The 27154-nt window shown below is 41.3% G+C and overlaps 1 protein-coding gene across 2 annotated transcripts in view; it reads left to right on the top strand.

Annotated features, from left to right (window-relative positions):
• CACNA2D3 (calcium voltage-gated channel auxiliary subunit alpha2delta 3) overlaps positions 1-27154 on the top strand; it is a 2455990-nt gene that overhangs the window by 1162355 nt on the left and 1266481 nt on the right. For both annotated transcript variants that reach the window (XM_069206447.1, XM_069206449.1), the window contains exon 9: positions 9320-9394. In XM_069206447.1, coding sequence (XP_069062548.1) covers positions 9320-9394 — 75 coding nt within the window. The remainder of the gene's footprint in view (positions 1-9319; positions 9395-27154) is intronic.

Raw genomic sequence — 27154 nt, forward strand, 5'->3', positions numbered from 1 at the left:
AAGAAAGACGAATTCTGAAAACTCAGTGACTTTTTTACCATCATTGATAATCTCCAACATTGAAGACAATCGTTTGCAGTTTCGACTAACCAGATTGTGTAGACCAATCAAAGCACCAAGAAGATTAATAGTAGATATAAATAGTTGGATATGTTTCTCTATATATTTAGATGTTTTTGTTTGACTCATGATTGTCTAAACATTTGCAATTTGTCATTTAACAGAGAGGGAGATGTAGTGTCTTAAATGATTCAGAATAGACCCTTTCTGGCTCCCCGTGGACTCCTTATCAGAGTGTGATGTCATCGTTAGAATAGAATGTATGAATGCTTGGTTTAGAATGTTGGAGTTCACAGGTACATGCAGAGGAATAAATATCTGTGATTTCAAGTGGGTAGCAGGCTGGGGAAGATGCTGCAAGGGCCTGTAAATTTATTAGAGAACTGGGGATGACCAGGAGCTGGGTGACACCTACATACGTAAAAAATGAAAATCTGAAAGATAAAAAACATAGTAAAGAGCTCTGCATAAATATGGCATATGGAAGAACCTACTGATAGCACCTGCTGGTTCTTACAAGTTAATGTCCAAATGTTGTATCTAATTGGAGGAAGAAACACTGCCTGAAGTCTGTCCCTAAGAAATCATCTGAACCAGTGGGGGGAAACTCTTACATCAATCCTCATAATATGTGCACTTCTTAGATTCTTGTGCGGTCCCCTACATTTCACCCATCTTATCGTAGTACTCTCTGCCTGCCCCCAGTGTAGGACTTCTTCCCACGATGAGATCACTTGTGGACCCTTCAGGGATTTCCAGCACCTTGTTATCAGTTGCTTTGCCAATAAAAGAGCTAGATCAATAAAGCGTAGTGCCAATTTGGAACTCTTCGGTCTGGAAAATAGCCCTAAGAGAACGTGGGCTGGGATATCTCAGGATGCAATACCCGTAAGTTCCACGAGGGTCACTGATATTTCGGTCCAGAGTACAGAGGATGTGGGGAAGCTGCATAGTGAAATATTTAGCACATATGGGAAAATAAAGCCTGTGTAAGTCCTCACCATCCTCCAGTATGTCAGGGCTATGTGTATAAAAGGGAACTCATCAGGGGCACCACCACACCTGGAAATATGAGTCAGTGGAGATGACCCCATCTAATCTTTTCCTGTGGAATAACAAATCTCCATCTGGGTCCGGCAGGCCAGCCAATAGGTCAGCCACTGTAGCTGCCCGGCCAGGCAGTACACTTTAAAGTAATGGGCTCCAAGCTCCCTTCCCCTCCATCAGTAGGTGACTAAAATTTTGCAAGGGTGACCCAGTGGTGCCTTTTTCCCCATGTAAGCTCCACTAACATGGTGTAACTTCACAAAATGGTATAGAAGGCGAGGTAGCATGACCATCTTTGCTAGTGCTAAGTGCCCAGCTCCTGACAAAGGTAATGTGATCCAGAATGAGACCTGTGAGCGCAGCTGATTGTGCAGATCAGGTTGCCCTTGATTAGATCCTTCGTCTCTCTATATATGTGGATCCCTGCTAGAGGTGTAGAAATGGATCCAAGCTGCAGTGTGGGGTCTGAGTACGTGCCAAAGAAGGAGAATGCACAACATTTATCTGATTTAATCTGTAGCCCTGACAATAAGTTAGATATACCTTCTAAACTTCCTTGTATGGTTTTAAAGTAAAGAATCATGTCGTCAGCATGTAAGGACATGGAATAGATTGTGCGGACCATTGGTATTCCCCAATCATCAGCCTCCTGTCGGATTCACTGTGCTACAGGTTTGATGGAGAGCATGAACAAGAAGTGCGACAAGGAGCAGACCTGTTGCATCCCCTTCAAGATCTGATATGAGTCTGAGATGTAGGGCCCAGTATGGGCCCGGGCCGTGGGAGTCAAGTATATCAACATCACCCATTTAATGTATTCCTCGGGGATACCGGATTTGGTTAACACTGCTATCAAGTAGGCTCAACCAAGCGCATCAAAGGCCTGACAAATATCCAAGAACATGTATCTGGACAGTGGATAGTGTCCACGAGTAGCATCTATTATTTGTAACCAACAACGGATGTTGAGGGAGGTGCATCGCCGGAGAACAAAGCTGCATTGTTCCGTGTGTAATAACCCCTGTAGCAGTGGGAGGAGCCTGTGCACAAGTATTTCGCTTACAATTTTGTATTCGGTATTTAGCAAAGACAACTGCCTAAAGGATGTAAGATCCTGGGCAATTTGCATGGTTTTAACAGTGAGTTCACTAATGTCTCCTTAGTGATAGGCAGAAGGGAACCATTCTCGAGGAAAGAGTTATATATTTTCTCCAACGGAGGCACTAAACGTGTTGCACACGTAGAAAAAAATTCAACGGGAATGCCATTAGACCCTAGCGCTGTATTGCGGACTAGTTCTTTGATCGCCCCACATACAAGGCAAAGCGGATGCTGGAAGCATAATGTGACCTCAGACACATCCATTCTGATGGGCATGGTGTCTGTTCTGTGAAGGTGCTCTTGGGGCAGATGAAGGGGACAGCACCTTCCAAATCAGACATTACATGGGTGACAAACACGGCACCGAATATGCTGATGGTAACTGGAGTGCGTCTAAATTAATTGCCTTGTTATATTTTTAAGTTAGTGGGTGCTTACATGACATTTTTTTAAATATATTATTTATGGTTCAGATAATTTGCAGAAACTAACAATACTTTTTGTACCATAGTACTAAATATGATCTCTTCTGTTTCCTTTTTTACTGTGAGAAGTATCTTTGAAAATGCTTCTTTCAACAGGTTTACATCCACAATTTGCCTGCAAAAATTCACAATGTGCAATGTGTTATACCCTTAAGATCCATCAAGAAAAATTGTTTTTCCATCACTTATGTTTTTTTAAATCACCCTCTGCTTGTTTCTACCTTCTGTCTCCCTCTCTGTATACAAGTCACTCCAAAAATCTCCTGCCTAGTTGCCTTATAGCTTTTTGGAAACTATAACAACATCTATTAATTCCAGCAAAAAATTGTGTCTCACCTAGGCCCCCCTCTAATGATTACATCTTTTTTTACAATTACCACTGAATGCATGGAATGAGCAGGCAAAAGTAACTCTAACCCAAATAACCAGTTGACTGACCGCTAATTTGGCTGCCGAGTAGCATGCTACTTGCAGAAAAGCGCTTTAACGCCTCGTCAGCGGTAGTAAGTGCTATACAAATACAAGGTATAACTCCTTATATCTCACCTGCTGAAATAGGGGCTCTACGATGTTCCTAATCTACTGCCGTCACACTCAGCAATGCCGCATGTTGCAAAAGGAAGTGAATTTTACCTGATCAGTGTATAGTAGTGTATAATAGTTGCAGCATGTCACGTTAATGTCTAGCTCTGTCATGGCAGTTCTGTGGGCAGGTATATTATTGGAAAGGATGGGTGTGGGTGAGGTCTCTGGTAAAATTAGACAGGCCAAAAGTATGCCTGGTTTATCTGCTAGGGTATGTGTTCTCTGAGTATAGGCCTTATAGTCTATTAAGTGTAGCGCTCCAAGACTTCTGCATGGGTTATCCTAGCTTCTTGTAACCTGTCAGTAGCCTTGGTGTCAATAGTGGCAGCCCTTTCCAAAGATCCTAGCTTCACCTCCTATTGTGTCAGTTCCTGAACAACCTCCCTGTGGACTCTGACAACTGCTCCAAGAGCCGTACCCTTAGTAACACCTTACAGGCCTCCCACTCCACTAACAGAGAGGAGGCTGTGTTTGCATTTTCGGCGAAGTATGTATCAGTGCAGGTGGCTAGTGTTTTCCGGAACACTGCGTCCTCTGATAAAGTGGGTTGTAAGCACCAGGTGGGGATACAGGCAGGAAACATTCCCCATGACATCGTCATTTCCAATGATTTATTGTCGGATACTGTCATTCCCCGATAAGTGGCATTCGGGATACTAGACTGAAGGTTCGAGGAACACAGGAATCTATTAAGGTGGGAGTGTAACTGATGAGAGTATGAATAGAATGAATATTCTCCCATTCCCAAATTCCAGCCACACCATTTATTTGAAAGGTCCCATCCATCTTTCCATTGTTATAATGCTCTTGCTTGTCAGATGGGGGCAGTGCCCGGCAGAGGCGGTGGGAATGATCAAGCATTGTATCTAATACTGCATTGATATCTCCTTCCAGCACCCATGAGTATATCACCCAGTTTGTTAAGACTGTCGATAGGCGGGCCAGGAACACATCTTGCTCCATGATAGGTGCATATATACAGCCAAGCATTATAGGAGCATCATCCAATTCATGTATCCAAAACCGTAATGGGTGTCAATTATTGTATCCAAAACCTTAAACCCAGCTCGGAGACATATAGCAGTACCCTTCGCATATGTAGAATAGGATGTGTGAAATAGTTGGTCCCTCCACCTACAGCGTAACTTCAGAACTTCCGGTGCATTGAGATGTGTTTCTCATAAAAATGTAAAATGCTCACAACATCTATTTAATTGTGTCAACACCCTGTGCCTCTTATGTGCAGCCCCCAAACCTCTCACATTCCATGTGATAATCTTATAAGCATTAAGTATAGTTTGTATTTTAAGTCTGAATATACACCTCTCCCTACAGGAGCACCAGGATCTATCTCATTCCTTTTACCCCCATTGCATACAACAGGTCTAATAGTGGAACAACTTCCCTTAATACTCGGTCCAGCGATACAAAGTCATTCTACCAAACAATAAACAATCAACAACCAAATAACCAAGATAAACTGTGGGTCTAAGCTCAAGAGATGGTAAGAAGACACCTTACCCCGTGTCATGTAGCTGTAGAAGGATGGCAATCTAATCAGGATAGCCCATCTGGGCCCAGAGCCACAGTAGCTCATGTAATTCAGCAGTTTAGCAGCTGGCATTATAGCCAGGATATATTCAGATTACTCCATATCATAGCAAACCGCTACAGGTGGTTCTCCAAGGGGGAAAAGAGGGTTAAAAGCACTTATTGTGCTCTGAGATTCAGAAATAAACGTATAGGTGTGGGGCAATACAGTGATATCACTTCAAGTACTCTATGCAGGATTAATCAATATAGTGTACACCACAAATCTGTGAGTAGCAGCCTGTGGAGGAACAAAAGGCATAGGGGGTCATTACGACCATGGGGGTCGGCGGTAAGGTGGCGGTAACACCGCCAACAGGCTGGCGGTGTTCCGCCAGCAATTATGACCGTGGCGCAATAGCCACGTCCATACCGCTGGCCCCTCCACTATACCACCAGATAATCCCCAGGGCAGCGGTGCACCGCCATGGAGAGGCTGGCGGTAAGGGGACTTGGAGTGCCCCTGGGGGCCCATGCACTGCCCATGCACTTGGCATAGGCAGTGCAGGGGCCCCCAGGCATAGCCCCATCGCACATTTCACTGCCCGAATTTCGGGCAGTGAAATGCGCGATGGGTGCTACTGCACCCGCTGCACATCAGCATTGCCGCCGGCTCTATTACGAGCCGGCAGCAATGTTGATGTGACTTTTCCGCTGGGCCAGCGGACGGTAATACGGTTATCGTCCGCTGGCCCAGCGGAAAAGTCATAATAGGGAGCCAGGAATACCGCCGGCAATGGCGGTATTCTGGCTCCAGCAGCCTCAGCGGTCTTTTTCCAAGACCGCCGAGGTTGTAATGACCCCCATAGTGTCATACAAGCAGTAATCACAACCTTCACCCCAATAACTCATGTGATATCTGCAAAGTAATTGAGGGTAACAGCACAGCTCTGCCGGCTGAGTCTGAGTCTGAAGCATTGCTCTGTGAAGAGCTAGAATTGGTGTGTTTCTTGGATTGACACAGTGTCGTTGCTGATCGAAGGGCTTCCTGTTGTCCCTCCAGGACTTGTTGCATGGAGAGGGTCATTCTAGATTTCGCTCTGTCCGATGTCTGCTGGTGCCATCTCCACGGAGCCTGTTGTTGTCTGGGGGAGCTCAGTCGTGGAGGGCTCCCTCGCTGGGGGTCTGGGAAATGTTGTTACAGCCAGTCCCATGCTTTTTCAGGTGTTTCAAAGAAGACAGTATGTTGGTTGTGGATGACCTTGAGCTGGACTGTGAGTATGATTGCATACCAGAGACCAGCCATATAGAAGTGCTTCCTAGCCTCCTGAAAGGAGATGATCTGGTGCTGAATGGCGATTGTTTAATTTGGGAACATTGCCACTATTGGGCCTGGTGGCACCACAGAATACACTGTCTGGTGGGTACCCTGAGTGCCCGCTCCACCATAAACAAATCCAAGAGTCCAGTGGGTACTACCGCAGTTCGGAGCCATTCTCTGATAAATTGAGTGCCCTGGGGGCCTTTCGCCCCAACCGGGACGCCAACGATTCAAACATTATTTCGGCATGCTCTTCTTTCTGCATCATCTGCCCAATCGTGCAGTAGTTCCACCTGTCAACAAAGGTGTTTGAGTTGTGAGGAGTGATCTGCTTCGCCTGGTGATAAGACAGAGAGAGGTTGTTCATTTTGTTTGACTCTATCAGACAGTTTATGATGGTTGTCCATGAGGAGGCTGATGTCAGTTGTGAGTGCCCCCAGACATTGTGTAAACGTTACCTGTTAGTCACGGATTTCTTGGAGAATAATGTCCAGCTTGTTGATGTGTGGTGGTGCTGCCTTTCGGGGAACATAGTCCTCTGGGGCTTGGGTCAGGGTGCTCTGGGAGGGAGCCGAGTGGGAGCGAAAGGGGTGGTCAGGGTTATTCTTGGTACGTGCTACTGGTCTTCCCTGTAGCTCCCAAGAAACAGCTTGTAGATGGGAATAAGTACTCACGTTAGGCTCACCGCCTCAACAGCACGTTCTGAGAAGGCCGATGAGGTCTAACCACTTATAGTTTTAAAGAGTTAGCAAGCAGGCTCTTCTCAGTGATATGATAGACAGTTCTGAAAATATAATCTCTCCAGATCAGGGTGATAGGGCAGTAACCACAGCTCAATTGGGGAGAGGCCAGTCACCAGGTACAGAGTATGTTTATAATGGCCCTCTGTAAATTCAGGCCAGGAAAAAGGCCCTAGAAGAGCCCTGTATCATGCTGTTTCCATGCCATACCTCAGAGCCCTAGCAGGTTGAGGAGGGCATCCATCAGGTGCCATAGCCAATTGAGGCCCACTCAGTGACACTTTTGAGTTTCAGGGTGACCCAGAGATGCCACCCAGGGCCCCTTCGGAGGATTCATCTGGGCCCCCACTCAATTTAGAGGCTCAGGTCTGTGGCATAGGACTACGGGGAATTAGCACCACTCTTTAGTGGCTGCCGCTGGGGAAAGGTGAGTACATTGGGGTGAGGGCTTTTCAGTATGATAGTGCCAGTAGTCATTCAGTAGGACAGAGCATCCATTTTCTTCTTTGTCTGGAGGCCCTACATACCTTCTCTGTGGGCCCAGTAGTGTTGTGTCTGTCCTCCAGTCAGGTCCTCAGCATGGGTCTGTAGACTAGATCCACACGCTGCAGGTACGTGGAGCTCCTGCAATGGGTCCCTGTTGGCACCAGTTCACGCCCCAAATGGCAGCAGGGGTGAGCAAAAGAACAAATTACTCTGTTGGCAGGCAGTCCCTGGCCCGACAGACCATGTGCAGACAAGAGATTGGGCCTCCAGCCTGCCCTGATGCAGAAATTAAAGTAGCAGTAACACGGGGGAGTTCCTTAAGTAGGGGAATGTTTGCCCCTTCATAGCATCTGCAGCTGTCTGGTTTTGTCATCTGAATTGCATGAAGCTGAAGGGCCCATATGTGCCCCCCCCCCAGGGCTGCCATGAGGTTTTCCAGTGGGACCTCAATCTTGGCTTTCAGCCATGCTCTTTCTCACCTGGATGCCCCAAGGAACAACCCGGGAGCAATTGCCGTCAGTGGATTTCACCGGTCAGGGGCAGGGCAGAGTGAGCCTGTGGCATTGCTGCTGCCACCTGCGACCCACTCCATTCTCTAAGTTCTGGGGGGCATGAACCTCAGGTCCGCTCAGCCACCACCATCTCAGAGGTGATGGTGGGTTATGAAATTGTGCTGTTTCTCCATCCTATGTGGCTTCAGAGTACCTGTCTTGGGTCATCTGGGTGAAGGGCTGCCAATGCTGCAGTACTTGTAGCTTGATTCTGCAATTTATGGGAAATGTACACAGATTAGAAGGACTGGGTCTGGAGCCCTCAGCTTATAATGCTGTCACCTTGGGTGGTTAGCAACCCCTCTGTTCATACTGTTTCTGTATAACAGATGTAGAAGCATTGCTACATTGTTGGCAAATTTGTACATATTTTACCAGAATTTCTTCAAAGAAATCCTAATGGATCCTACGAATCTATTTCACTGTGAATGTGAAATCCCTAAACAGAGAAACATCTAAGTTAGAATTTCTGTGGGACAATCTCTGTAAGAATTCCTGTAAAAAGTAGCAATGTGATAATATATGAAATACCAGATAGTTCCCATATTGACATTAGTTTCCTAAAATAAATTTGCATTCCAATTCTATGTTTTCCTGACATATATGCACAAACCAAGGAAATTCATTGCATGATTTCATACACATCTCAAGCATGAACATATGATGATAATCCAATGACCTATTCCCCTCTGTAGTGGACATATTTTTAAATTCAGCCTGGGTTCACATTTAGTTCTTGTTTCTTTGACAGCGACATCGTGCCGATGTATTTTTAGATGTTAAGTTTCTTCATGCAAAGCCTTATATACTTTGTTTGTGGAACAATAGGACATATTCTTCTCAAACAAAATTCAGTTTGACATAAAACCGACCACTATGCGATAAAGGACTCTAAAATAAACAGGGTTCTTTTAAAAGAAATACATATATTTTCACTGACCATTCATGTCAAATTTGAAATAATGAAATATAGTGTAGGAGGACAATATAAAAGCAACATCTGAGTTACATTCCTCTAGTAGACTGATTATTTTTTGTTTCCAAAATGAAACCAAATTATCTTCCTTTTGCTCCGAATTTCGGATCTTCCTCTCAAATCCCAGAATAGTCTGCAGTCCAAAAATATTTTAAATAAGCATCTCTCATTATACTTGGCCTGTTTTCCCCAAAATGATTTTCACGGTAAACAGCCTTTTTGACTTGTGCATGGTTAAAGCTGGAACTATGTACATCTATTTAGATGTAAAACCCGCAATTATTCTTGCATTTTTTTAAATAAATAGAGTGGTATTTTATGAACTCAGTAATTTATCGACTTTTTCTAATTTGTAAACAGAATTATTATCTTGATAAATTAATACTACTATTTACTTGCTTAGTTTTAATTTTCTGCAATATGTGTTTTTTTAATAGTACAATGAAGAACTGCAGTACGTAGAACCGTGTCTTAATGGAACATTAGTACAGGCAGACCGAAACAACAAGGAGGTAAGCAAATGGACCATTTGGTGTGATGCTTAAATTTAGCATTATGAAGCGAAATTAAAAAGAAAAAGAAGAAAACATGGAACTTCTTAAATGTGCTTGTCGTGTGTTTACAATAAAAAGCATTTTTTTTAATGTAACACACTAAAAATAATGGTAATAGAACTAAACTGGTGTATTTACAGCAGGTTGAAATTTCTTTTTTTGTTTTCCTGAACATTACAGCAAAATATGACCTGTATTGAAAATAAGAAAATGTGCACTTGGCTTTGGTTTACGTAAACTTGAAGGCTAAAAAATGATAAATGATGGAAAGAAAAAACTATTGACGAAATATAGTATTGTCCCCCTGGCATTCAACAGCACTTATTTTAGGAGGAAGTGCGCTAATAGATGAAGAGTGGGATGACCAATCTATCCTCTCTCGGCCCCATTCACAAAGGTATTTTCAACGTTAACAGCACATTTGCAGCCAACATTCCTCTATTTATGACTGCTAGGAATTCATTAAAGGATTAGGACCAGTAAGTAAACTGAAGTTGTAAATCCGCTTACCAGAAGAGAAGGGAAGGTTCTAAGGTGTGGACGTTGTAGACCTCCCACAAACAGGTATGTTACTGGGCATCCCCATACTCCATTATGAGTCTTTCCCTTTTAAAAAATGTTAAAGATCCACTCCAGGCAAGGACTTCCTTGTAGAACTGGAAGGGGAACAACTCACCTCCTGTTTTCGGGGGATGTAGAAAAAGGGGTTTCTCCATGGATACGTATGTTTTTCCCATGGAGAAAAAAAAGCTGCATTTGCTCACTCACAGGGGACTCTTTTTACCCACTATATTCCGTGAGAGATACTGCATTACATTCCCAGAAGTACCCTTGAAAAACGGAGTCTTACAATCAGAAATGACAGTGACTTGCAATAAGTAGGATATCTGCACCTTTATGTAGGTATCCGTCTGCATGGTGTGAATGTACTACTTCGGACATGAATAGCTGTGTGTCTATTATTTATGATTACATGAGTCCGGAAAACAGTCAAGGCTGTCTCAAAACTAGACGTAAAAATAAAAATTAGAACTCACGTGGTTATTCTGTTGTTTTATATTTTCTGTGAATTGGGTACCATAAAAGCACACGTCTAAATAGACAGAAGACCAAAGACTTTAACATGATCTGGAAATATTGTTTTGCCAACACCGCTATTAGTCATACTGTTTGGTGACATGCACCCTATACATAGACTTTTATCTCTTTTTTAAGTTTTTGTTTTAGATTGTTTCCAATGAAACTTAAGTTCTTTTCTAAAAGTCCTCTTGCCTTCAGCCGCACCTTGGATCCTGGACAAACTCAAGGCTAATCCACTGCTGTTATTTCGAGTTCTAAATGCAATGGGTGGTGCATAGACTTCTGATCAGTGTTTTCAGCTGTACATCATACTAAGAAACATTGCAAATGTGATGCAAATGTATTGATATCTTCTGTTCTGAAAGAAGGCAAAACCTTAGTGCATTCTTTGTATATTGAATACATAAAATTTAATTACAGTGTGAATGCTAATAACCGAAAAACAATTGATTTTAGAAAATGCACCTAATATGCTAATTCAAAGTTGTTTTGAGTCAAATGTAGTGGATTTTAATTGAGCGCTTCGAATTTTCATATGCTCCTCTCTTTACTATGCTCAGTCAAATTTTATTGGAAATTATGTGAGTTTCAAACGCTTCCTGCAAGGATGACTAGCATGTGGTACAGTCCTTTCAAAGTGCATTCCTTAAGGGGTCTCACTTCATCCTTAGACTCCATCAGAACCCAATATGAAACATAATTGGAAAGTCTAAGCATGATTCTTCTAAAAGTCTCGCGAGGCCAAGCCCACAACGTGAGAACTTTAGTTTTGAGTGGAGAAAAGCACGCGTCCACCAGAGAAGAGCTGTTTATTTGTGTCTGAGATCTCTTCGGAATGCATTTACGTCACAGCAGGAAAGGGGTAAAGACAATCCCGATGTCAAGTATTCTTGATATAAATCACACAATCAAAAAAGGAATAAACAAATAAGAGGCAATGAAACTTTAACCTTAATCAGCTTTGTGAAATTTCTGCTTTAGGGTGTCTCTCGGAAGACTTAAATAAACTGAGTTAGAATGATGCCCTAGAATGTGGCTTGTAGGTCATACAAAAAGAGTACAGGGATGGAAAGTTTGAAAAACTGGGCAAGAGGATTAGGACAGTACTGTACTGGTTCATTTTCATCTTGCAACAAAAGCGCGTTTAACTACATGATTTAAAGAGCCTGTGTCCACGTTTGTGAGGTTGAGAGTGAGAATGCTTGCTTCCACATACGTTCACGCTTCAATATGATATCCTTTCCCTTCTGCTCTATAATTATACATCCCATGACCCTGTATCATTGTTCACTTGCTTTTGTCCCTGATTCCTGTCTCATTTAAAATTCTCCCAACCCATGCCACTTAAGGTGTAGGCTACATGCCACTGCACCCTGCCAACTGTCTTCGTTTTTTCTCTCCCTTCTCCTTATTTCTTTCTCCCTCTAAACTCTACATCATACTGTTCTATTTCTTCAACGTCTGATCCAGCAACTATTCCCTACTCACACTCCCTTTTTTACTGTGCTCTCCTTGTTCCATCAGTCCTAAACCCTTCTTAGAGCCCACCCATTTAATCCCCATTTGCTACATACCTGCAGCCCATATCTACACCCCATTCCTTTAACCATAATCCTGAGAACATCTTATCCGCCACCTTCCTTTTCTTCACCAAACCAAGACCCTTCAATATCCCTTTTTCAAAGCCTCACATTTTACACTCCAGACCACCCAATTTCTTTCTCCACCCTTCGCCACCACTGCTCTTTGGCTCTCTTCACATACTCTGCACACTGTTTTTCATCACACCACCTAACTCCATCAATCCTTACTGACCCCTTACCACTACTAGTGTTGAATTTTCCTCTATTACAGATTGATTAAATTAACTGCATAAATAGCTATCCCACAAAACACAGAAAGCTAATGCTTGGAGGTAGTCTGCCTCTGGCCTTTGGGGTAGTATTTCAATTAATCATGTTCTATCCACTGTGCCACTTAGATGGATAATAAAGGAAATCCATGACCTCATATTGGCATTTAAACCACATCTGCTTTTTATAACAGAAATCTGGCTAAGTAACAACACGCCCTTGGCAGAGTACAAGGTCATCCCACCATGATAACAAGAAAAGAATGACATACATTTTTACCACTGTTATATAATTGTACTGCTATCTAGGCCATTCATTCAAATGGATTAACAAAGGATTTCAGCAAATCCTTAAATACATCCTGCTTCAAAAGCTCTGTAGCCTCAGAATCCTGCTCTAATTATCCACTGCACCCAATTCAACCTTCAAAGAGTCCTTCCTCAACTGCATCATAGACATTACAATCAAACTTAGCAACCTATGCATTATGGGTTAACTCAATATTTGGTCTCACAAATCAGAACTGCCTCATACTATATCCATCTAGACAAACTTAGAAGCCCCTAAACTTTAATAATTGGCATCGGGTGCTCGGCCTACAGCCGCTTGTGCTCAGCCACATTATAAAACATACTCTCACCTTGAGCAACAACCACAATTTCTAGTTCTCTGTGACACATCCATGCTAATCTCCTCAAATACCAAAGCACCTTTGAGACCTTGAAAGAAACTCATCCTCAGTTCTATTCGATAAAATCTTGCAAACGCCATGCCAAGCAATCCTGGAATTATAATGTGAGGAAAAGGGCTGATTGCAGAGACCCCCTAACTTTTTGCCCCCTTTTTTTTTACTTTTTACTGGTGTTTTCCTGACTTTGATGGTGCACTGGGTACTGCTAACCAGTCCCTAGAATATGGTAGGGCATGTAGTTTTAGGGACCCCAGCATAGGTAGTGCACCCATAGGTGCGTTGCTGAGGTGCCCAGAGTCATTTTAAAAGCAGGCCTGCCTTGCCGGCTGCTTTTTAATTAAAGTTAAAAGCAAATTCGACATTTGGAATTAAAGATACTTCCAAAGTCTTAAACTACCTTATTTTTACATATAAGTCACCCCTAAGGTGTGCCCTATGTGCCCCTAGGGTTGGGTGCCATGCAACTATAAGCAGGGACCATATAAAAATAGTATTATAAGCCCTGCTGAGATAAAACAGACAAATTAGTTGTTCCCCCACTGTAGTGAATGGCCTCCATAGGGTAAAATTGAGAGACTTTATTTTAATTAACAAAGTCCCCTTAAGTGTCAGATACCTCAAGTTTGGTATCAAATTAATTGTTAAAATAAATCCCACAACTTACAATTGTTGGATATTATATATTTGTTGCGGTAAAGAGTTTTAAATTCTACCTACAAAGTTGCCAACTTCAGCCCTGTAGTGCCCTCTCTGATTGGCTAGCCTCTGGCAGCCTGGCCAGGCTGCCTTGATGAGGTGTGAAGTGGTCTGGGCCGAACACAAAGAGATGTGCCTGGGGGGGAGAACTCCCATCAGCAGATGGAGAAGCAGGAAGGGGGAGGGCTGCCAAACTGGTCTTCAAAGGCAGTGAAGGACAATTGGAGTAGCCCAGCACCTCCCACACATCCTGCAACCCCAGACACTTAGGTGCCCCTTTGATTAGATTAGGAGAGGGCAAGAGAGGGGTGTGTTTAAGATTTTTAGCCACACCAGTGGGAGGGCTCAGCCAGATGTAACCTCCAAAAATCAGTTTCAGCCATGATGGATTTTTGAAGAATGTTGCTCCTTGGGATTGATTTTTGCCAGACTTCCCAGGAAGTGGTCATCACAGGGGGAAGGACCCTGCATCTGATTGGAGAACGAGGATCCCCCTGATTTTCAGCCAGGAGCAAGGATAAAACTGTCAGAGTTGCACACACACCTCAGTTCCCCACCAGATCCCTACAAGGAAGAATGTCAGAAGAAGAAGGACTGCCCTGCTGGACCCCTGACCTGCACCTGGACACTGCACTCTGAAGGACTGCATCAGCTACACACTTGAACTCCACCACAAGAAGGACTTTGTCTGGCTTCAACTGGTTCAAGGAGGGACTCCCTGTTTGCTACAGGTGAAAAATTGCTAACCGGAGTCCTCTGCCTCAGATTCCGAAGAAAATGACCAGCTGACCACTGTCCAGTGGCCAAAAAGGAGTTTGAGCCAGGTGTATTCTGGGAGTTGTAGTACGCACCTCTCAAGGAGCATTTCACAGCTTCTGGGACCTTGGGGTGAGCTGCGGACCTCAAAAGAACCTTAAACGAACATCTGGAAGAAGATCCAGAAGTTTGGAGAAGTTTGGAGAACTTTTGGAAAAAAGCTCCACAAAAGGACCGACCCACTGGTGCAAGTCTAGCCGGTTAGCCTCAACCGCGACCCGACCTGACTTGCAGGTTCATCTCCGAAAAAGTTACTCAGTGTATCAGAGACCAAAGTACACACGTGCTGTAGCATACAAGCCCAATAACACAGTGTGAAACTACGAACAGTCCATCACCCCCAGAGCTGCCGCAGAATCATCCACCTGCCCAGCTCTCGTAGGATTCTGAGATCCCAAAAAAAACCTGTTACGAATACTTTCAAACCTTGAAAGCCACCTTTTGGTAATTTCTAAAGGGATCATTCTGAAAATATATGAAACCTTAGGCAAAATGCTCATTTGTAAAACATTGCAGAAATGATCTACCCTTTCCAGATCCCACTTAATATAACGTATCATTGGTGCCATGAAGGATGAAGGGATTGCGGTGGTAAATTAGGGCGAAAGGGTGCCGTGCGCTCCCATCCATATAGAGATTTGGAATAACTGGGATTTTTTTTCCTTTTGGATTTCATATAGTTTGCTGCTAATCATGGACTATTGCTATGTTTTGACAATGTAGGATTTTCTTTCTTTTTTTAAGAACTATGAAGTCCCTTTCCTGTATATGCACGCCTGTTGCGTAAGAGAATCCATTTTGTCTTCAGTAAAAACTTATATTAAAATCAATTGTTCCCTTAATAAATGTACCAAAATATTATTGTACAAATGAACAGATATTTGTTAGATCTTCTACTCCTTTCGTGATGTTTACCAATTCGAGACAAACTTCGTTCAGCTGTGATTCAGCAACATCTAACTTTATCTTAAATGCAATCACACTTTTTCCTTACCATTATTATCAAAGTGTCAGAAGTTGCAAAAGCACTAATGCAAATACTCTTCACAGTTTATTACTTCTGAAAGTGACAATGATTGCACTGCATCTGTGCAGTGTAGATTCCCTTCAGAGCCGCACAGATATGGAAGACAGCAAAAGGTTGCACACAGTAAAGCTGAAATAGCCTTTTTAATTGGGTGCCTGAAAACACAAAGGTTTGCTGAAATGATTTATTACCACTAGTGATGTTTATCAGAGACCCTCAATCTCTTCTACTTGCGCTATTGTCATTATGTCTCATTGTTGGGAAGAACTGGTTTCACTGAACACCTGAGTAAATTAATTCCGCAAGATCTTTTCTGCATCCTTCCTAACCCATGCGATTCATCGGATTGATGAGACTCTTGAAATATTCATCAACTTGAACTATTACACGCTAAATTTTGTATTTCATAAATCAGTAGAGTTGCAACTTAATCTTGAGTCAGGCTTTACTACAAAAGACCTTTTAGATCGGATTTGACATTCCTCTTTAAATCAAATATATAATTAAAATGAACTAACATTCCTGATTTTCTATGAAGCAACAAAAGTGATTTTTTTTAGCTATTTAGATTTCAAGCCGAATGATTTTGGTGAGGTGACATAAAGTATTGTAAGATAAAGGAAAGAAACACGCATCTCAAAGCCAAACTAAGCCAATACCACAAGGTCGAAACACAACAAGGATTTGGTGCCCAAATTTACGAAAAATTCAAACAAGGCAGCTGATCAACTAAAGTTTGATTTCTGTGAAAGGGAAAACGCAGAACAGCACTATAACTACTGAGATATGGTGCTGCTTTCCTCTCTACCTCCACTGACGCACTTTAAGATGTCATGCACCAAAGCTCATGTCATGCGTCATTGTGAAATGGTGTGTACGGTATGCAAGTAATGCTTTTTCTGCTGATGGTGGTCCCTTCCAGTAGAAAAATTATTCTTTAACACATTTCTTGCTTCAGAGGTATGCTGTAAAATGGAGCACATATTCAAAGTAGGAAAAAGAGGAGAATTTAAAACATTTCTCCTCGTTATGCCTACCTCAAGGAGGCATAAGAATTTGGAAATACCTGCCTACAAATGTTGGTAGATAGGAATTTGTGTGAAAACCTATGAGTGGTTGTATGAGAATGCTGATGTACAACCCATAGAATGCCCCCTTGATGCAAAGTAGCACAATCCAGTGTGCCTTTGTGTTACTTTGGGAAAATACCCAACGCAAATTTGCATCAGGTTTGTATTAAAAGCGCAATGCAAACCTGGTGTAGAGTGTTAGTAAGTATGGGCCTAGATTTTTTATCCTAGAATTAGAGTGTGTAAAATTAGCAAACTTTTTTTTTCTCTTGTGAGCCTCATGCATTTTCTGCAAATACTGCAACAAATTGCAAAGGACATAGGGGGTCATTCTGACCTTGGCGGTCCATGACCGCCATGGCAGAGTGCAGCGGAAGCACCGCCAACAGGCTGGCGGTGCTTCCTGGGCGATTCTGACCGTGGCGGTAAAGCCGCGGTCGGAAAAGGGGAGCCGGCGGTTTCCCGCTGGTTTCCCGCTGGTTTCCCGCTGGCCCAGGGAACCCGCCATGGCGGCGCTGCTTGCAGCACCGCCATGGGGATTCCGACCCCCTTCCCGCCAGCCTGTTTCTGGCGGTGTCCACCGCCAGAACCAGGATGGCGGGAACGGGTGCCCTGGGGCCCCTGGGGGCCCCTGCACTGCCCATGCCACTGGCATGGGCAGTGCAGGGGCCCCCTAACAGGGCCCCACAAAGATTTTCACTGACTGCTGTGCAGACAGTGAAAATCGCGACGGGTGCCACTGCACCCGTCGCACCCCTTCAACTCCGCCGGCTCCATTCCGAGCCGGCTTCATTGTTGAAGGGGCTGTCCCGCTGGGCCGGCCGGCGGTCTTCTGGCGGTCGCCCGCCGGCCCAGGGGGAAAGCCGGAATGGCCGCCGCGGTCTTTCGGCGGGAACCGCTTGGCGGGCGGCGACCGCCGACCGCCGCGGTCAGAATGACCGCCATAATGTTCTATGAGGTTGGTCTGTCAAATAAAAAAATGGGTATTTGCAATATTTTTTAACATTACATACTACTGCTTTTGTGCACCTTTCCATGACAAGATTTGGAACATTCTGGAGGAAAAGGTATGCAAGGTATGTACCTACATATAAAATACCAGATGCACATATACTGTCAAGCCCCCATCTCTTTATGTTGAACGGAGAAGGTGAGAGAGAGACACAAAAGGACAGTTGTTTATTTATTTAGGGCATTATATTTTGAAAATTGGTATATGAGAAATAGATGCACGAAAAAGCTGGAATATGTTAGACCGCCGCGGTCAGAATGACCGCCATAATGTTCTATGAGGTTGGTCTGTCAAATAAAAAAATGGGTATTTGCAATATTTTTTAACATTACATACTACTGCTTTTGTGCACCTTTCCATGACAAGATTTGGAACATTCTGGAGGAAAAGGTATGCAAGGTATGTACCTACATATAAAATACCAGATGCACATATACTGTCAAGCCCCCATCTCTTTATGTTGAACGGAGAAGGTGAGAGAGAGACACAAAAGGACAGTTGTTTATTTATTTAGGGCATTATATTTTGAAAATTGGTATATGAGAAATAGATGCACGAAAAAGCTGGAATATGTTAGTTTTAATGCAGGGAAAACTGCCCTTGGTATAAGGGAAAACCATCAAATCTTCAAAATACCGGAGGCTCAATAATCAGGAATGCTCTCATAACACAAGCTTTGCACATCCCTAGTTACTATGTACAGACCCTTTCAGTGTTTAATCATTGGGAATGGCTGATACTCATTATGTTGGGGGAGTTATGTCTGAAAAGACATTTCTTTGAATGACCACAGTTGATACTCAGGCAGTTATTTTTTCTAGGTATGAGTGAGTTCATTATTGTAGTAGCTCCTGTGATCATGTTCATTGGATATGTGGTAAACCCATTCTCTCTTGCTTAATTTATGGTGAAACGGCCCCACTTAAATGTCCACCCTGCCAAGCACATGATTTACACTTTGTACTTCACCAGCCCTTCCCCCTAAGAAGGCTAAAAAAATGGCTCCTAAAACGTGGGTCAGCCTTTCAAGATAAATCAATGTTTTCCTATGCTGACATCAGGCACACTTCCACCCCCTGTAAGAAATTTCACAACATAAGTTCCTCAGTTTAATATTTACATCTAAATGGAACTTATTCCACATCTACATTGCATCAGCAATCTTAACAGCAGGACAGCTTAAAATCCAATACAGGGCATTGCCTCCCAACCAATAAATATCTCTACACCTACTCAAATTTTACATAATTTCCCCTCCTATCACACATTCTAGAAACAAGCTCATCACTTACCACCAGCATCGTATACAGTAGACATTAGGAATGCACTCAAACCTCATCTCCTTGAACCTAACTAATGGCCCTGTTTCCACTTTCCTTGATGTTCAATATATCTGGTTTGTCATGAATTCCACTTTGACAGTAATTACAATATTTGCTGTTATTGTTATATATTTTGTACAATATCTTAATTATTCCATTTACAATTTAATATTTAATGTACTGTAGCATTTGACAGCCACTGTGACAGTATCCCTGAACAAGAGGCTTGCCAAATTTATAAAGTGAAAATTAATACAGCAACAAAAGTAATGCTCCTTAGTCACATGGCAGTGAGTAGGAAGCAATTTGAAGCTTTCAGATACATAAATAGCTTAGTCTATAAGTTTTGAATTACAGAAGACTATCACATGTATAGTCTCATTGCAAAGAATATATAAATTATTCATATAGTTGTGTCAACGTTATCTCATTCTGAACTTCTAGACAACATATTGCTAATCACTTCAGGGAACCTCTGCCCTCTGTTCATTTCCATTTCTGGCAGCTTCTACACACTCTATTGAATTTTGATGGTGAAGCCACATAATTAAGAGGAGAATTTACCTCTATGCTTGGATTCTTTCAATTCCAAGAAGGTGAGGACACCAAGATTCTATTACATTGCTTCCAAAGAGGTAAAGTACTCCAGAGTGTTTTGTGGTCCCATTGGAGATTCAAAGGTCCTCTGCATTCCTATGATAGGTAATGGGCACAGGATTCCTAGTACCAGAACGTCAATTGAGACGTTGGGGAACTCTTCAAAACAAGTAGAATCTGCTTATACTGCAGCAAAAAAGATGAACTTATGATTTAGGGGTGCAAGAATAGAAGGCAGGATCTGGGGTGTAAAATAGTAGCTGTCTGGATGGTACATCTCTCATTTTCATTGTAGTTAGAGATACTCTCTATGTTGTGGGGGAGAACAAGTCATTAGTTCTAGCAGCCCATAAATATTTGCACTTCAGACATTGAGACCTCCCTGGTCCATACCCTGGGAAGGCAACACCAGATCTTACTAAATGTTGTCTAAGACTCAGGTGCTATTATCCTTACCTGATGTTGAGGTGTCTGACTGTTAAAAACTGTTCTTCTTTTTGTTGATGATCTGTTGATTCTCGTGATCTTTCTCCCTCATCCTCCACTTTCCCGTACCCACCACATATCTTCTGTAATGCTGGGGTGACTGCAGAAGTTGTGACCTATTTCTTGTTCACAATATGTAAACATGGAGCTGTGATAGCCACAAGAAAGCAATTTGATACTAGTGGTTCTGTCAATTACATTTTCACTGAACTTCTAAATAAAATAGTGTCAACCCTACAGCTCTGGTGTGTACTCCTAAAATACTTGCACAAAAGCATACAAATGTGCTATAGGCTTGCCTATATAAAGACAATATCCACTTTTAACCGTAGTTCCTTAACTACTGTATCAATGGTATGCTACTGTAGCCAGTGGCAATAAACCATATCTTAGTTAACAAACTAATGCCTTCACAAAATACAGGCCATATAGTTGTTAGGTGCCCAGGTAAACTCATCTTCTAAAGCCAAAAACAAAACTTTACCATCATCTTTGTGCTTGCCTGTTTGGGGATTGTACCAAGAGCGCTTGCCAGACTGTCAAGACTAGGTTAATGCTATATGAAACTACTACCCTGAAGAAAAATGTGTAAAATATAGAATATTCTCAGATTGTGGGGGCAGGTCTCTGTGGCTAAATACTGTGGTGATAGTGTTTTAAACATAGGCAGGGCTCCATGATGCCTGACATCAGGGCTGTTGGACACATATTGGGCTTAATATGATTTGCTTGATTACCAGGAGATGTGAAAGAAGCTGAGACACTCCTTTCTGATGAGAGTGTCTTTGGTGCTCTAAACAGCAGTTTAGGAGACACATGCATTAAGTCATGCATGTGTGATTTCGGAATCAATATCTCAGGAGTACAACCAAGTGCGAGCCTGAGTAAGAACCTGCACCAGTCATATCTCAATGAAAAATGTCATCTGTATGCATACATAACAGCCAATGAGCATTTTGGCCTCAAAAGCAAAGATTCCATTGCTACTGATGTATGTGCCAATGTGCCTCAGCATTTACTTTAAGGAGATGTCATACCAGTTGTGGCAGAAAAGTTCATTTTGAGGAGCACAATAGCATGACAGAACAAACCAATATGCCACTAAGGTAGATGCCGCAGTAGATGCTGACAATAGGCCCCAGCCTAATATGGATCCTGAACAACTGGGCCAAGCACCCGACTCTCAGTGGTAGAGTGGGTTGGGCAGTCCAAGGCTTCTAGGGTGGGGGGGACACATAGAGTTTGCTATTGACCTGGTGCAGCTTAACCATCTTTGAGAAAAATTTGCCTTTTGGGGTATCCCTGCTCACTTATGAAGAGCAATACAGATGTTGTACACTGACACCTGGATTAAGGTGAAGATTGGGGATGGTTCCTTTCTGTCCAGGCAGTAGAAACAAAGCAAGGGCTTAAGCAGGATTGTGTGCTCACCCCACAGATGTTTAATCTCTTATAATCAGATCTGAATCCACCCCTTGATGAAGTGAAAGGGCATCCCCTGAAACTAGAAGAAATGTTCATCTCAAACTTGCTTTATACAGATGATGTTACACTCTTAAGTCAAATGAAAGTAGGTCAGTGCCGGCTTATTGATAGTTTGTCCCAGTACTCAGAATCTAATGGAAGGATAATAAAGGAGAAAAAACAAAAAGTCATGGAAATTAGTAAAAAAAATACAGGAAACCCATAAGCGGTACCTGCATGGTCAAGAGGTAGAACCAGTTAAAACATACAAGTACCTGGGAGTTCAGTTTGAGGAAGGGGTTCTTTCCGCTTCAAACGCAAGATATACAGGGTAAAGGAATCGCATTGATGCTCATCTTCCATACATTGCAGAGAGTGCTAGAGGGCCCCAGCTACCGGCCCCTGTTACAGGTGATTGCAGCTAAACTAGTGTCAAGAATACATTTCTGATGTGAGGCAGTATGAGGGAGAGATGCAGTCCTTTTGAATGGGATTATTGCAAAAATGTTTAGGTGCTTGTTCCACCTCCCACATAATGCGTCCGAAGCACACATAGCACGAAGACTTGAGTTTGGGTTCTTGAACCAAACTATAGGTGAAGAGGGGAGGCATATTAAAGCATGGATGAATCTGCAGCTAATTACAGGGAACTGGTTTGTCAAGCACTTTGGGACAAGGTCAGCTTGAATCCGCTAGCACTACCAAAGCAATACCTCTACAGCATTTTTTAAGATTCCTTGAAAACAATTATTAACCGTACAATGAAAATGATATCCTTAAAGATGGATGAGGGGTCCTTCTCAACCAGATCTCACTCCTGGATGACAATAAATGAGTACAAAACTCTCAAACCTCAGTCCTACCTGGAGGTTGGCTGGAAAAGGAAGGAAAAGGATTGTTTAATTAGATATTATATTGGTCTTTTGCCAGGACGGGTAAATGCGGTCCCCTGGCAACAGAAACCCTCTGTGTAGGCTGCATGGGCTCGGAGAAGAAAATATCTTTCACCTGACTTGTCTCTGTAGAGTTAGTCTCAGAAGAGGTCTGTAAAGTGAGAGAAGATGTCTTTTCAGGGTTGCTTTTAATCAGAGACGTATTGGCACATGCAAACAAGCAGTAATTAGTAGTTTTAAAACAACAGACACTATCTTAAATTCTAAGTTTGCTAAATTCCTGCGGCAGGCAAAAAAAAAGCTGCATGACCATGACAAAGGTGTGATTAACGGGGTGGCAGAGTGACAGCGTTTACAATTTTCCACCATTATAGGAAAAGGGTGGAGCAAGAATTAAGTTAAGTGTTAACTAGTAATGGCATTTTTTGGACACCCCCAAGTATGCACAAAAGGTTGAAGGTTATTACATGGTTACAGGACGTAAGCACAACTGTTCGAATTTGTAATTGTCTGGGCACTTTAACCCCTGGCTTCTTGCAGCTGCATTACCCAAGGGCTGAATTAAGGTTGCACCACTAAAATTGGGGGTGAAGAGGAGCTTAACAAAGGAAGGTCTAGAAATGTCTACTTGTGGAAAATTCATACACATTTCTGTAGGTGATCAAATTTAGGTATTTCAATAATCTTGAAATCTGTACTGTTCTAGGTTCACAGAAATATGTTTTACTACTTAGTGAATCAGGCCATTCATGAGAAAACGTCTGCAATAACCACCAGGTTCAACCAATTGCTATCAACTAGAGGATCTGTGTCAATATAGGAATCTCTCTCAAAATAAATAGGATAGGGTACATTAATTTATCATTGTATTGCATTTCTTATGGCTGAATCTATAGGAAGCCGTTCATGTCAAAATTACAGCTCCCCATAGAGGACACCACCTGAAATGCATAGTGTGCTGCAAAATTTATATGACACACACCAGAATGAATATAATATGTGACAAAATAAATATGATACTGGCAGAGGGAAATCTGACTTGAACCAAAAACAAATATGAAACCCAGCAGAGTGAATATGCTACTTAGTGATTTATATGAATAACACACACTCTGAATTGAATAAGAAAAATACTGAAATATATATCAAGCATACTGAAAATAATATGGCCCACGCTGTAAACAACATAGCAATCACTGAAACTAATCCAATATTAATCAAAAATAATAGGGCAGTTCTTCAAATGACTGACATATGTCAAGAGGAATATGACATACATTGAAATTAATATCATAGATTGAAATGAACATAAGGTACTGAAATGAATATATTAGATTCTGAAAATAATATAATGCACATTTAAAATCGTATCACATACACGTAAATTAACATTACATATGTTGCAACCAATATGAATTGCTTTGAAAATAATATTACCCAATGCAAAGACTGCAATGAATATGAGATACACAGAAATGAATAGGGGACAATTTAAAATGAATATGGCTTGTGTTGAAAATAATATAAGCCACATTGAATTGAATTTGACATGCCCTCAAATGAGTTTGACGAAAGCTGAAATTCTCATGACATTTGTCAAAATGAATATGACATGCATTGAAATTAAATTAATATGACATATTCAAATTAATATGATATATATTAAAATGGATAAGTCACATCTTAAAATGAATATAACAAGTGGTAATATGAATATGCCATCCATTGAAATAAATATAGCATTGATTGAAAGACATATAACACAAGTTAAAATGAATATGACAAGATGTGAAATGTATATGAGCTTCAATGAAATGAATTTGACATGTTTTAAAATGAATATGAGTAATGTTAAAATTAACATGACATTTGTCGAAATGAATACGGTTTGCATTGAAAGTAATATGATACACATTGACATGATTATGATACATTTTGCAATGGATATGATTTATGTTAAAATTAAGTGTTATTATGAATGAGACATCATTTGAAAGGAATATGACGCATGCAAAGATGAATATGACATTCATTGAAATGAATAGGAGCCTCAATGAAATTAGTTCAACATGCCTTAAAATAAATATGGCCATTGCTGAAATCAAAATGAAACATGTCAACATGAATATGTTATGCTATAAAATGAATATGATACACATCAAAATGAATATTGCATTCCTTGAAATGAATATGACCAATGTTGAAATGGAAATGACTCATGTTAAAATTATTATGACAGGTTTTAAGGTGAATATGACATCCATTGAAATGAATATGACAATTTATTGAAAGGAATATGACATGTGAGGATGAAATTAATATGACATATCGAGAAAATATATGAAACTATCTGAGATAAATGTAGCATGCTTTGAAATGAATAAAGCACATATTGAAATTAACACAAGCCATGTTTAAATGAATATGATTTGCATTGAACCATCCACGCATCCATTACATGCATCCATAAAAAATGCAGTTAAGTATTTCTACATTTGTCACACTGTATTTTATCACGCAGATCAGTATATTTGTAAATACCATAATGTTTTATGTGTGTGTAGAGGTAACAGGAGTTAAGGATGATTTTAGTGTTTAAAGGTGGGTAGAGGCAAAAGGAAGTAAGAATAATTTTAAAGTTTAGGGGTGGGTACAGGTAAAGGGAGGTAAGGGTGATCTTATGGTTTAGGAAGTGTGTAGCGGTAAAGGGAGGTAAGGAATAAAAAAGGGAGTTGCTTAAAAGTAAGAAAAACACACACACATTATCTATCTATCTATCTATCTATCTATCTATCTATCTATCTATCTATCTATCTATCTATTCTATCTATCTATCTCTCTATATATAAAAATATATATATATATATATATATATATATATATCTATATATATATATATACACATATATATTTATATGGAAATGCATGAATATATATAATATACAAACACACACTCTGGGTAGTTCCCAAGTTTGAGTGGAGAGCAGCTCCTTTCTATGGAGCACCCTACAACACCACCAAGGTAAGGCGAGGTATGGATATTTTTAGAGTTTAGGGGTAGGTACAGGTAAAAGGAGGTAAGGGTGAATTTTGGGTTTAGGAAGTCGGTAGAGGTAAAGAGAGTTAAGGAATTGATATAAAAGGGGGTTCCCTCTAAAACATAAAAAGGTACACATATATATGTGAATACATATATATATATACATATATATATATATAGTTATAGTTAGGACCTAGTTTCTATAAAAAAACATTTTTTGGTTTGCTAATAACTTTGGCGCCGTTTGATGAATCTTCACAAACATTTTCAAGAAAATACAATATTCACTTCAGCATCTGTCTGGAAAGTTTCAGGGTGATCCATCAAGAGGGGCTAAATTTAGCAGAAAGGTAGTTCTTGGCTCAGAAAAAGCCCTTTTTGATATGTTGGTTACAGGGGTTGGCTGCATGGTCCGGCTGCAGGTCCGGCCTTGCAGGAAACCCCTGCCACGAATGGCCAAAGGCTGTGGATAGCAGTGGTTGGATTAATGTATAGTAATAAAAACTACTTTACGTACAGTTACCTCAGGGCACAAGTTAGAATTACTATATTAGGTGAATTTCTATGGTTTTGTACTTTTAAAATGCCAGCCTAACTATAAGTTCCTGTAACCTTTGTTTTTCAGTGAACATATATATATATATATATATATATATATATATATACACACACACACACACATATATATATATATATGTGTGTGTGTGCAAACATACATGTTTATATATCCTTATCGTTTCAGGATTAGAGAGCAGTTCCTTTCTATGGAGCACTCTAACACGCCACTGACAATCTGAATCTGCTCACTCAACTCAAATGTAAATTTTTCTAGCCCAGACTATAGGCATATGATTTGTACAGTTCCATTCACACCAAGCTAGAAAAGGACAAAGTTTTTGCCATTTTTACAGCAAAGCCTTTAAACATAGGATTAGCTAGTGCCATCCATGTTGAGCTAAAAAATAACCGAACCGTTTTACTCCTCTGGGCACTCTATCACAGCTTTGAATTAAAAAAATATCATCCAAGCCAACCTGAAATGAATAAAAGCAACCCCTGACAAATGATTTGCTCTTATTAGAGCTCTCCAGAGAGGTATAGCTTTGTCCAGACACAAGGGATCACCTAGTATATGTCACACACACATACACACACACACACACACACACACACATACATAGGTATATGCACACATATATGCATATATATATACCTATATATATATATATGTATACATATACATATATGAGGGAGTGCACACACACATACATATATATCTTTATATATATGCATACATACACACACACATATATGCACATGCCACAAGAATATGTGGTTGAGGTCCATTAAAAATGTCACCCACTCCGTTATAAAGGTCAGATCTTTGTATTAGGTAGGAGAAGGAGTGACCTCTGCATCTGCTATATCGAATGCAAGGGTGAATGGTGCTGAAAGAGAAGAGAGGCGGAAGTGCCTGGTGGGCTGATCAAAAGTTCAGATGGTGGTTCAAGAAGGTAGGTCTGTGGTTGTGTAGGGCTTTGTATGCATGGGTCAGGAACTTGAACTGGCATCTCTTCTGTACAGGGAGCCAGTGGAGTTCCTTGAGGTAAGAGGTGATGTGTGTTCATCTAGGGCGATCCAGGACAAGTCTGGCTGCTTCATTTTGTATGG

Source organism: Pleurodeles waltl, chromosome 9 (assembly GCF_031143425.1).
Source record: "Pleurodeles waltl isolate 20211129_DDA chromosome 9, aPleWal1.hap1.20221129, whole genome shotgun sequence".
In the NCBI taxonomy this organism is placed as follows: domain Eukaryota; kingdom Metazoa; phylum Chordata; class Amphibia; order Caudata; family Salamandridae; genus Pleurodeles; species Pleurodeles waltl.